At 40.8% G+C, this 10,837-nt stretch overlaps 2 protein-coding genes across 2 annotated transcripts in view; both read right to left on the bottom strand.

Moving 5' to 3' along the window:
- LOC128517161 (beta-enolase) overlaps nt 1-10,837 on the bottom strand; it is a 95,157-nt gene that overhangs the window by 48,663 nt on the left and 35,657 nt on the right. The window lies entirely within an intron of this gene.
- The window catches only part of LOC128517163 (voltage-gated potassium channel subunit beta-2), a 33,564-nt gene continuing 33,047 nt past the window's right edge, over nt 10,321-10,837 (bottom strand). The window contains exon 14 of the mRNA XM_053490964.1: nt 10,321-10,691. Within this exon, the coding sequence (XP_053346939.1) occupies nt 10,602-10,691 (90 nt within the window). The 3' untranslated portion in view covers nt 10,321-10,601. The remainder of the gene's footprint in view (nt 10,692-10,837) is intronic.

Raw genomic sequence — 10,837 nt, 5'->3', positions numbered from 1 at the left:
CAGGGTCCGGTACAATGATTACGTCATGCTGCGCCGCTTATAATCCTCGTGTCCTTGTGTGTGTCCTTTATGGAGGACAGGACTTTCATAATCTAGGGTGCAAGAAAATACTGAAGGTGCGTCCCAATCGGCCTGAAGTACCATGCGAAGTGCACTACATAGTGTGTTCAGCCATGTGTGATTCCATGTGTGTGTAGGGAACAAGTGAACGTCAGGTGTTCACTTCACCGGAAAGAGGAATGAAAAATGTCCCATAAGTAAACGCACGTGCACAATACATATATATATATAAAATATATGTTTCACAAATGAAAAACACAATTCACAGATGTACAAGTGTGTACAACATTTTTGAGTGTAAAACTCACGAGTGTATCGTGGACTGTGAATGTGAAAATCGTCTTTCGTCTGTGAATCGTCTGGATTTGTGTGTGTGTGTGTGCGTATGGCAAGCCGTTTTAACATTTAATGGCAAGTCTGGATATGTATTACAGATATCCGTAATTCAGTTCTTCCTAGGCAAAATGAAAATTTTAGATATCCACAATAGCATTCCTCCTATCAACAACGACCATTCCAGATATCCACAACGTCGTTCTTCCTAGGAGGAATGACGTCACTTTTACCGTTCATGTCTATGGAGCTTTCCTTAACAGATATCTTTAACTCAGTTGTAGATATTCACATTGTGAAATGTGGATATCTACAAGTAAATTATGACTATCCATAATTCCTGTTAGAGATATCTACAATTTAATTCTGACTAGTCACAATTCCAATTCAAGATATCATCAACTCCCCTCAATTAAAGATATTTATAATGTCCTTTTTAGATATCTTAAAATCTACTTTAACTAGTCAAAACTGGATTATAGATATCTTGAACTGGTATTGTCACTAGTCAGAATGAAATTGTAGATATCTTTAACAGGAATTGTGAATAGACATAATTTAGAATCAGATATCTGTTATTAAATTTTAGATATCTTTAAATGAATTTTGATTAGAGATATCTCAAATGAAAGATATCTTTAACTTTCATTCTGCCTAGTCAAATTGTAATTACAGATATCTTAAATATAGAGCTTTGACTAGGCAAAATAACGTTGCAGATATCTGTAATTGTGTCACAAGTTACGGCAAATAGGAGGACGGGACGGGTTTGATATTGGCGGGAGCGGCTTACTGTTCAAATACGACGTAAATTTTTCCCACAACTAAGCTCTTGTTCCCCACAGATTCCTTGATTGTATATAAGTTCTATGGCATGGCATTCTTAATAATTTGTCTACAACAGCGACCGCCATTTCTTCTGCTAACTGTTCAAATAATTTGTCTGCTGGGCAAATATCCAATGAGAAGTCTTTCACGAGCAACGTCGGACACAACAATGCTGACGTTTACGATATCTTTAACTTTAATTCTGCCTAGGTAAAACTCAGTTATAGATATCTGTTATTGTAATTTAGAATGTCTGACAAGTCGAATATCAGTTTCAGTGACGTCATTGCAGATATCCATAATTCAGTTTTGACTCTTAAAAACTTAATTGCAGATATCCATAACTTTCATTGTGACTATCCAAAACTGAATTACAGATATCTCTAACTGTCATTTTGACTTGTCAGAATGCAATTACAACTTGTCAAAAATATGTTGTTGATATCTGTAAGGTTTATTCCGGATAGTAAAATTTTGCCATTAAATGTTAAAACGGCTTGCCATATGTGTGTGTATTTTTGAGACTTTGCTGGCAGCAGCACTGGTCACTCGTACTCTTTAGCCAATCAGATGCGAGCTCACCATTCGACCAATCACAGCCCTCCGGCAGCGCTCAGGTAGCGCAGCTTTACACACCTTTTACACGATCGAGTTAATTACAACGGAAATCAAGTTTTACCGAGAACTGGATGCACGTCTTAGTTATTATTTTATTTCATAAATGTTTCATTAATGAACTTTGCCGAAAATAACACAGCTAACCAGTTTACCGCCTTTATAAACACTTTAGCCTCATCACATGTTTGTCACAGTTTTTTATGACAGTCACGCGTGTCATTTATAGGTTTTATTAAACAGATTCACAAACCGTCTCTTCAGTCACCATTATTTCTTACAAAATGATTTCCTTGCAATAATTCGAATTATCAGAGGTACTGGGATAAAAGTTTGTATTTCTGATATAAACACTGATGTCTACAATACAAACCAAAATTGTTGGCCAGAAAATCAGGTGTTTTTTACAGAAAAGTGTTGCAATAACACATTTTGCTATACACATGTTTATTCTCTTTATGTGTGTTGGAACAAAACAAAAAGGAGGAAAAAAGCTAATTTTAAATAATGGCAAACAAACCTCCAAAATTCAGCTGGACAAAATTATTGTCACCCTTTAAAAATTGTGAATAAATAAGACTGTTTCAGGCACGTGATGCTCGTTTTAACTCATCCGGAGCGAGTAACAGACGTGGGCAATATAAAACCCACACCTGAAAGCAGATAAAAAGCAGAGAAGTTCACTTAGTCTTTGCATTGTGTGTCTGTGTAACACACTAAGCATGGACAACAGAAAGAGGAAAAGAGAACTGTGAGGACTTGAGAACCAAAATTGTGGAAAAATGTCAACAATCTCAAGGATACAAGTCCATAGACAAGTAACCAGAGACACAAGAGATCTCCAGAGATCTAGATTTGCTTTTGTCCACATTGTGCAACATTATGAAGAATTTTGCAACCCATGGCACTGTAATCTCCCTGAAGTTCAAAAGAAAACAAGTTTAAAAGAAATTCAAGCTGTCCTGCAGGCTTAGGGAGCATCAGTGTCAGCGTGAACTATCCGTCAACATTTAAATGGAATGAAACGCCATGGCAGGAGACCCAGGAGGACCCCACTGCTGAAGAAAGCCAAAATCCTTCTGAACAAATGTTTTGTGGACAGATAAGACCAAGATAGAGATCAGACCAAGATCATTCTACTGTTTCCTGAAAATTGAATGAGGCCTACACAGTACCTACAGTCAAATATGGTGGAGGTTCAATTATGTTTTGGGGTAGTTTTGCTGCCTCTGGCACTGGGTTCCTTGACTGTGTGCAAGGCATCATGAAATTGGAGGATTACCAAAGGATTTTGGGTCTCACTGTAGGGCCCAGTGTCAGAACCTGGGTTTGCTTCCGAGATCTTGTATCTTCCAGCAGGACAACGACCCCAAACATACTTCAGAAAGCCCCCAGAAATGAATGGCAGCAAAGTGCTGGAGAGTTCTGAAGTGGTCAACAATGAGTCCAGATCTAAATCCCATTAAACACCTGTGGAGAGAATTGCTGTTGGGAAAAGGCGCCCTTCCAATATAAGAGACCTGGAGCAGTTTGCAAATGAAGAGTGGTCCAAAATTCCGGGTGAGATGTGTAGGAAGCTTATTGGTGGTTATAGGAAGCGACTGATTTCAGTTTTTTTTTCCAAAGAGTGTGCAACCAAATATTAAGTTAAGGGTGCCAATAATTTTGTCCAGCCCATTTTTGGAGTTTTGTTTGACATTATGTCAAATTAGTTTTTTTACCTTCCTTTTTTTTTTTTTTCCTACAAACACAAAGAGAATAACCATGTGTATAGCAAAATATGCGTTAATGCAACACGTTTCTGTGAGAAATAATTTCTCTGCAAACGGAGTAGGGAGTAGGGAGTAGGAAGCGAAGTGCATTTCAGAATGGAACACAGCCTAAGTTACAATCATAGGAAATGACTTAATGTGGCGCCCCCTATGTGTGCAGGTCCTGCGTACGATCCCCATCAGACACACGACACTGGAAAGCAAGCTAAGCAACTACGTAAGAGTCACAGCCGCATCTTAGACAACAGTGTAAAATGTATTTTTCTTTCTGTTTAAGATTAAACCATTTGGGGCGGCACAGCGGTGTAGTGGTTAGCATTGTGGCCTCGCACCACTAGGGTCCGGGTGCGATTCCTGATTCAGGTATGAGTGCATGGAGTTTGCATGTTCTTCTCATGTTTGGTGGGTTTCCTCCAGGTACTCCGGTTTCCTCCCACAGTAAAAAGACATGCAGATCATGCTCATTATCATTCCCAAATTGCATGTAGTGTGATGAGTGTCAAACGTGTGTATGTGTGTATGTGAGTGTCCCGGTGATGGATTGGCACTCCATCCAGGGTGTAGCCCTACTGTAAGTCTCCTGGGACAGGCTACAGGCCCCCATGCCCCCCTATAAAAAATAAAGTGAGATAGACGATGAGAGAGTGAGTGAAACCATTTGTCTTACATTATACATCTTCTACCGTTATGGGAGCGAAACCTGGAACCTTTTGTGCAGCTCACTTTTCTTTACATAATGTTTTGTATAGACAATGTCCACACAATGTAGTAAAGAAATCCAGTGCTATACCACTAACATTATCTCTAGAATGAAAAAGTTTGCTGTTGCTCGTTATAGTTTGTTTGGAATCACTCACAGCTGTGTTGACTAACTTGACATGCTTGGTCCAACATGATATTAAAATCAATGTAAAATGCTAAAACGATCTGTAAATTCCGTTCTTATTCAGACTAGCCGATCATAATTGTTCCCTTTCACATCATGGAAAGAAGTCAGAACACCAAGTCTACTGCACGTCTATCAGGTCTGTTGTGTTTGGGGCTGCGTAGCTTGAGAGCGGTCAGTCTGTCCAGGCAGATGTGTGGGAAGAGATGGCACCATGGGAAGAGGGCAAGCCATCAGGGGCAGTACGATGATCAGGGGGACGTTCTATTGGGAAACCTAGACATCACTGCATTCCAAGTTACACCCCTTTATTTAAATGGTGTGTGTGTGTGTGTGTGTGTGTGTCTGAGAGAGAGAGAGAGAGAGAGAGAGAGTGCAGTGGTCGTTCAGGCTGCAGTAATGTGAATGCTGATGTGATGATAATTCCTGCAGTCGGTCCGTATTGTTTAATTCATGCAGTGCGTCAACTGCCAACACCCCAAAACCCCACTACACACACACACACGACTGAGTGCATGCACTAAGAGAACACTTCTGTGTTTGTGTGTGTCTGTGTGTGTGTGTGTGTGTGTGTGTCCCAGCTCTACTCCATGTCATTTTCTATAAAGCAGCAAACACAAATCACATGCTGTAGCAATATATAATATAATAAACACCTTATTAATAAGAAATATGTTGACACGTAATCCCTATAAATACATTGTAATGAAGAATAAAATGTAAAAATGAAGCAGAAAATACTACAAATTCCTTCCCCTCTTTTGAGCTGTTTTAGTATATTTGTATCAGTGTGTATACAAACATATACATATGTGTGTGTGTGTGTGTGTCACTTTCAGCGAGTTCATTAACATCGGCAGGTCGTTGGGGCTCATGTTCTACAAATCCCAAGGCACTGCACCTATATTTACCCATGATGCTTTGCTGCGAGAGGTGACATACTTTGCAGACTAATGAATCATTTACTAATTATCCATGTGAACACACACACATACACACACACTCACACACACACACACACACACACACACACACACACACACACACACACACTTACACACACACACACACACACTCACACACACACACACACACACACTCACACACTCACACACACACACACACACACACACACACACACACTCACACACACACACTTACACACACACACACACACACACACACACACACACACACACACATACACACACTCACACACACACACACACACACACTTACACACACACACACACACACACACACTCACACACACACACACACACACACACACTCACACACAGTAGGCCTTAGACTGATGTGTTTGTAGAAATGCAGTAACTGTGATAGAAATAATAATTAATAAGAAGTAATTAATGTATGTTAATCTGTTAAGTAGTTAAGGAAGTTAATCTGGCTCACAAACTTCATCGTATGACATCATTACCCCAAACGTCTTGTCTTCACTTCTTCAGCTCGATGTGCTGCTCAGACTCATGTCGTTTTTAGATTTTAATCACTTTACAGATACAGCACAACTCCAGAAATATTGGCACCCTTACTGCACAAAAACAATGGTTGTATAACATTCTGCAGATTCAAATGTGTGGGTCATCTACTGTACGTGTAACCCAGCACACACTGGGCGACGGATATTACCTGTCGTTTCTGCTGCAGGTTGCCAACATCCAGTTATATCTGAGCGCTTGCGGTGAAGGACCCTGCTCAAGGGCCCAAAAGCTGCAACCCGGTGATGTCAGGGTTCGAACCTCCTGGGACCTTGTGGTCAGCAGTTCAACACCTTAACTACTAAGACACTCCTGCCTCTTGTATTTCTACACTTGAATACAATGCTGAAATCTGTGTGTCAAATTTTTGATATCTTCAAAAACTTCACATAAAATCATGAGTCAAAACCAATGTTGAAATATTTGGCTGTAGCAGAAGGCAGTTTGTCTGGCGAAAGCCCACATCCACGGAAGATCTGTGTAGTTCTCCAAGATGTTTGGAACAACCTACCTAGAAGGATTGCTGCTGTTTTGAAGGCAAAGTGTGGTCACACCAAATATTGATTTGATTTAGATTTCTCTTTTGTTCATTCACTGCACTTTGTTCATTTATGAAAAATAAATGTTTAACTCTTCCATTTTTGAAAGCATTCTTTTTTTACAGCATTTTTTCACACCTGCCTAAAACCTTTGCACAGTACTGAATGTATGGCCCTTCTCACAGTAGCTGCAGTTACATTATCTCATGCTACAATGGCACCTGGCTGTGGGTGAGATAAACTAGGCAGCAAGTGAAACTCTTTTTAATGTTGATGTGTTGGAAGTGTTGTTCCTGGTCTGCAGGGGTCAGGACATACAAAAAGGCTCCAAGGAAGGAGATCTGATGGGTGATGGGCGGTCAATGATGCACAAGGGGAATGAAGGCTGGCGTGTGACGTCCAATTCAATAGAACGGCTACTGTAGGTCAGACTGCTGTAAAGGGGTAGTGCTGGTTCTTATAGATAGAGTCGGTGGGGGCATGCTCAATACTAGGTGAGTGGTCATAATGCATCAATGTAAGCTAAACTCCTAACTGCTGTAAGTGATATACATTTTTTGCTTATTCTTCTATTTTTCTTGAAGAGTGCCAATAATTCTTATCATCCAAAGTAACATGTGTACTGATATTGGGGAGCGCACTCACATGACACACCTGACATCGATTAAAGAGCCTAAAACCATTGCAGTGAGTTTCGTCAGATATTTTAAAAGCAGGCATGAATACATTCGATACAGAGATTGAGTGAATCATTTCTTTCCTTTTTTTGTGTGCAAGACATTAAAATAGAACAGACACAGGCAGAGTTACGGAGGATTTTCTGTGCCCTAGATGTGTATGTACAATGCTCAGGTCAGATCTTTGTCTTCATGTAACTAAGATCTTGCTAACTATAGTACATGACATGAAAAAAGGAACAATTCAATGCATTCAATACAATATTTACAGGTTGTTGTTGTTGTTGTTTTTTTAACATTGACGTCGATGATGTAATCACGAACGTGTCCGTATCGTGCGGCGGCCGTTTGAGCCGTGGGTTCGCTTTAGCAGTAAAGGGATTTGTGTCACTGCCCTGAAATTATTACAGGATTAAAATCAGATTCCAGTTTAAAATCCTGATTTATTCATTCATTCGTTCATTCATTTGTTCATTGTTTGATTCATTGATTCGTTCATCTGTAGTTAGCACTTCATCCTGACTTGATTGTTTTATAAGTTGGAAATAAACTAACTTAAAGTTAGATGTGCACCATAAGATCTCCATCTTGAATCTCGGCTGTACACGGTACAACTTGTGAGCAGAGAATTCACACGATTCACCAGGTGAGTCGATTCATTTTAAGAGCGAACAGATCACATTTTCAGTCATCTCTGCTGCAAAGCGAGGTTATTTTTAATAACCATGAGGAACTGGAGGTGGGCCGTGTTTTAGCCTGAACGATATTTCTGGATCGTCACTCTGAGCAGTGAATCGAATAAATCAAATGAATCATTCCGTTTGATTCACCTGAAAAGAATCAAACAGCTTAGAATGGAAAGAGAGTGCTGAGCAGATGAGCAGAGACCACCAGATGCTGCCTTGTGTCTGCTGTTGCCGGGCAGATTCGAGGCTGTGTCCCAAATTACAGTGGTCCACGAGGGAACGCTGAGTAGTGGAGTGACTCAGCAGACAAAATTCCATCACATCACATCAAAGTGAGTGACAGCGAGCCGGACCCCGTCATCTGGGGGTGAAAATCACACCTCGGGAACTTCCTGACTGCATTCCTCGAGTTCCTCCAGTGTGGTTTATTAAAAAGTTCTCTCTCTCACACACACACACACACACACACACACAGCTAATTAACAAACATGACATGCTCCTGAAAGCTAAATCCACATCCTAACAGTCGTGAATAAATCTCGCTGCTCAACCTTATGATCGCGTGTGAAAGTTAGCATCCCTGCCCTTAATAAGAACTCACCCAGCAGGTGTGTGTAGTATCGCGAACACTAGCCGTTACCACAACTCATACTGAATGTAAGTAAAAAGGAAGTAAAGGTAGAGTTTGAGACGGTGTGTTATACAGAAGAGATGCTAGTCAGGCAGAACGCTGTTAGCTACAGTACTGAAAAAAACACACTTCCTGATATTCTAGCGGAAATGCTAATGCTAACTAATGTTTGGGATAAGTAAACAGCACAATATTTCACAAAACTGTAGCTAAAACTGATCACATGGTCAGTGTTTCAGATTTAAGTCATTTGATAAAAGTGACAATGTTTAATGGTGTCAGTGTGATTTGATGACTCTTGCTAGCATGACTCTGTGCTAGTTTGCTAGTAAAAGTTAACACAACACGGGCAGTTATTAAAGAAAAAAGCAGTAAGTAACAGCTAAAACATCACTAGATGTGCCAAGCCGGTGTTGTGGGTGAAACAGCTACTTGTTGCTAAGCTAAAGAGCTGGCTAAGTAGATAGCGAGCTGGCGTGATGTCTGATGGGAAAAACACCAGCATTGGTGGTGTTGTGTTTTTGTTTTTGTTTTTTTAAACATGGGACAAGCTTTATACCAACTAACATCTTCATAGTGAACGGTGTCCACACACACACACACACACACTCGAATGTCTAAACTGATTGGCCTAGTCTTACTGAACTTTGACCTCTAACATGTTTTGCTTTGTGCAAGTAATAAATTTATAAATAGTAGATATAATAAAAAGTATTAAAGCACAGGAGCCACACACACACACACACACACACACACGCTGAGAGTGGAGACTGGTTTAAAGGGCCATGCGCACAGTTTGTCGACCACGGTGGTACGATGGAGGAAGACTCATGAAATTGGTTCGTGTCATACTTTCGCTCCATTTTAAACACCGGCCCGGTCGTCGCCATGGTGATTCGTCCATCCGCTGTTCCCGAGGGAGTGAAAAACAGTGGGAAAATGATTTCGAGGAATAAAGAGTGGTGTGACTCTTTAAGAAGCCTGAGTGACTTCTATTGCAGGCTGTGATAATGATTAAACACACACACACACACACACACAATGCTTTTCCACCAACACAGCACTCAAGCCTTATCTAGAACCGTGCTGCAATTTCAAAACCTGGTTTTAAATTAGCAACACAAATCTGGACTTCAACAAATCAGTTTAAAAAACTTCTTTAAGAAAATCAAGTGAATCAATTCACGGACAAAAACGATTCGTAATACAATTACAAATCAGATGGAATCTCAGTGAGCTCGGCCTATCATTTAGGAATGAAGTACTGATGCTTGCGATGTTAGCCTCCATCGTGTGGACATTTCACCTAAAAAACAAAATGCTGTAAGTGTTATCGCATCAGAAGTCGAGGTCAGGACGCTCTTCACCGCCGTTATACATTTACATTTACATTTAGGCATTTGGCAGACGCTCTTATCCAGAGCGACTTACAAAAAGTGCTTTAATGTTTACAACATTATACGTTATCTTAGTGTAGGTTTATTCACAATTTCCCGCTAGTTTAGCTATAACTTGCTAGCTACATAAGCTGTAATTACTTTACTCTACGTTATCATACACAAATGTGAAGGTAAGCTAAAGTTAAACAAGCTAACTACAATTTAGTGATTATTCAGCACGCAAAAAGTGAGACGAATGTGTGCTGGTGGAAAACTGGGTTCACACACACACACACACACACACAATCACACACACTGCAGAGTTGTGTTTTGCTGCTTGGAGTTAATTTGTGTCATCAGCAGTAAACAGCAGCCACCACCCCCCCCCCTCCCCCCCCTAGATGTGTTTCACCTGGAAGACATGATGTTCTCTCTCATTAAAATATTTGTCTAATTTTTTTCTCGACGCGGGAGTAAAAACTCTCCTTAGTTATCGTCATAGCGATGTGTCTGGAACACGTGTATAAAAGATCAGGAGTGGGTTTGGTTCAGATCGTTCTGGAAGCCCGGTGGTTTGCGGGAGCCATGCAGGGAGATGGAGTACACAGGAAGGGGAGGAAGCGAAAGCCGTCTGTTCGTCCCGGTCGCACTCGGTCCTCGCCAGCTCATTCTCGCCGTCTCGTCCTGTCCTCACGCGCGCGACTCTTTCTTGGAGTGAGGCTTGTTCCCCAGCAGAGCGTCGATCTCGCTTACCGTCTGAGGAGTCATCTGAGAGAGAACCTGCAGAAGAACAGAGCAGTGATGCCATCAACCCCAAAACAAAGCAGAGCTCAATGTCAAAATAAAAGCCAGAGAACTGTGGTGAGGGAGGAACGTGTACATGTTACAACATCATACACACCCAAGCTAACTGACTCGGAGCGTGT

This window comes from Clarias gariepinus, unplaced genomic scaffold, assembly GCF_024256425.1.
Source record: "Clarias gariepinus isolate MV-2021 ecotype Netherlands unplaced genomic scaffold, CGAR_prim_01v2 scaffold_37, whole genome shotgun sequence".
Lineage (NCBI taxonomy): Eukaryota > Metazoa > Chordata > Actinopteri > Siluriformes > Clariidae > Clarias > Clarias gariepinus.
This window is presented reverse-complemented; position numbering and strand designations above follow the sequence as displayed.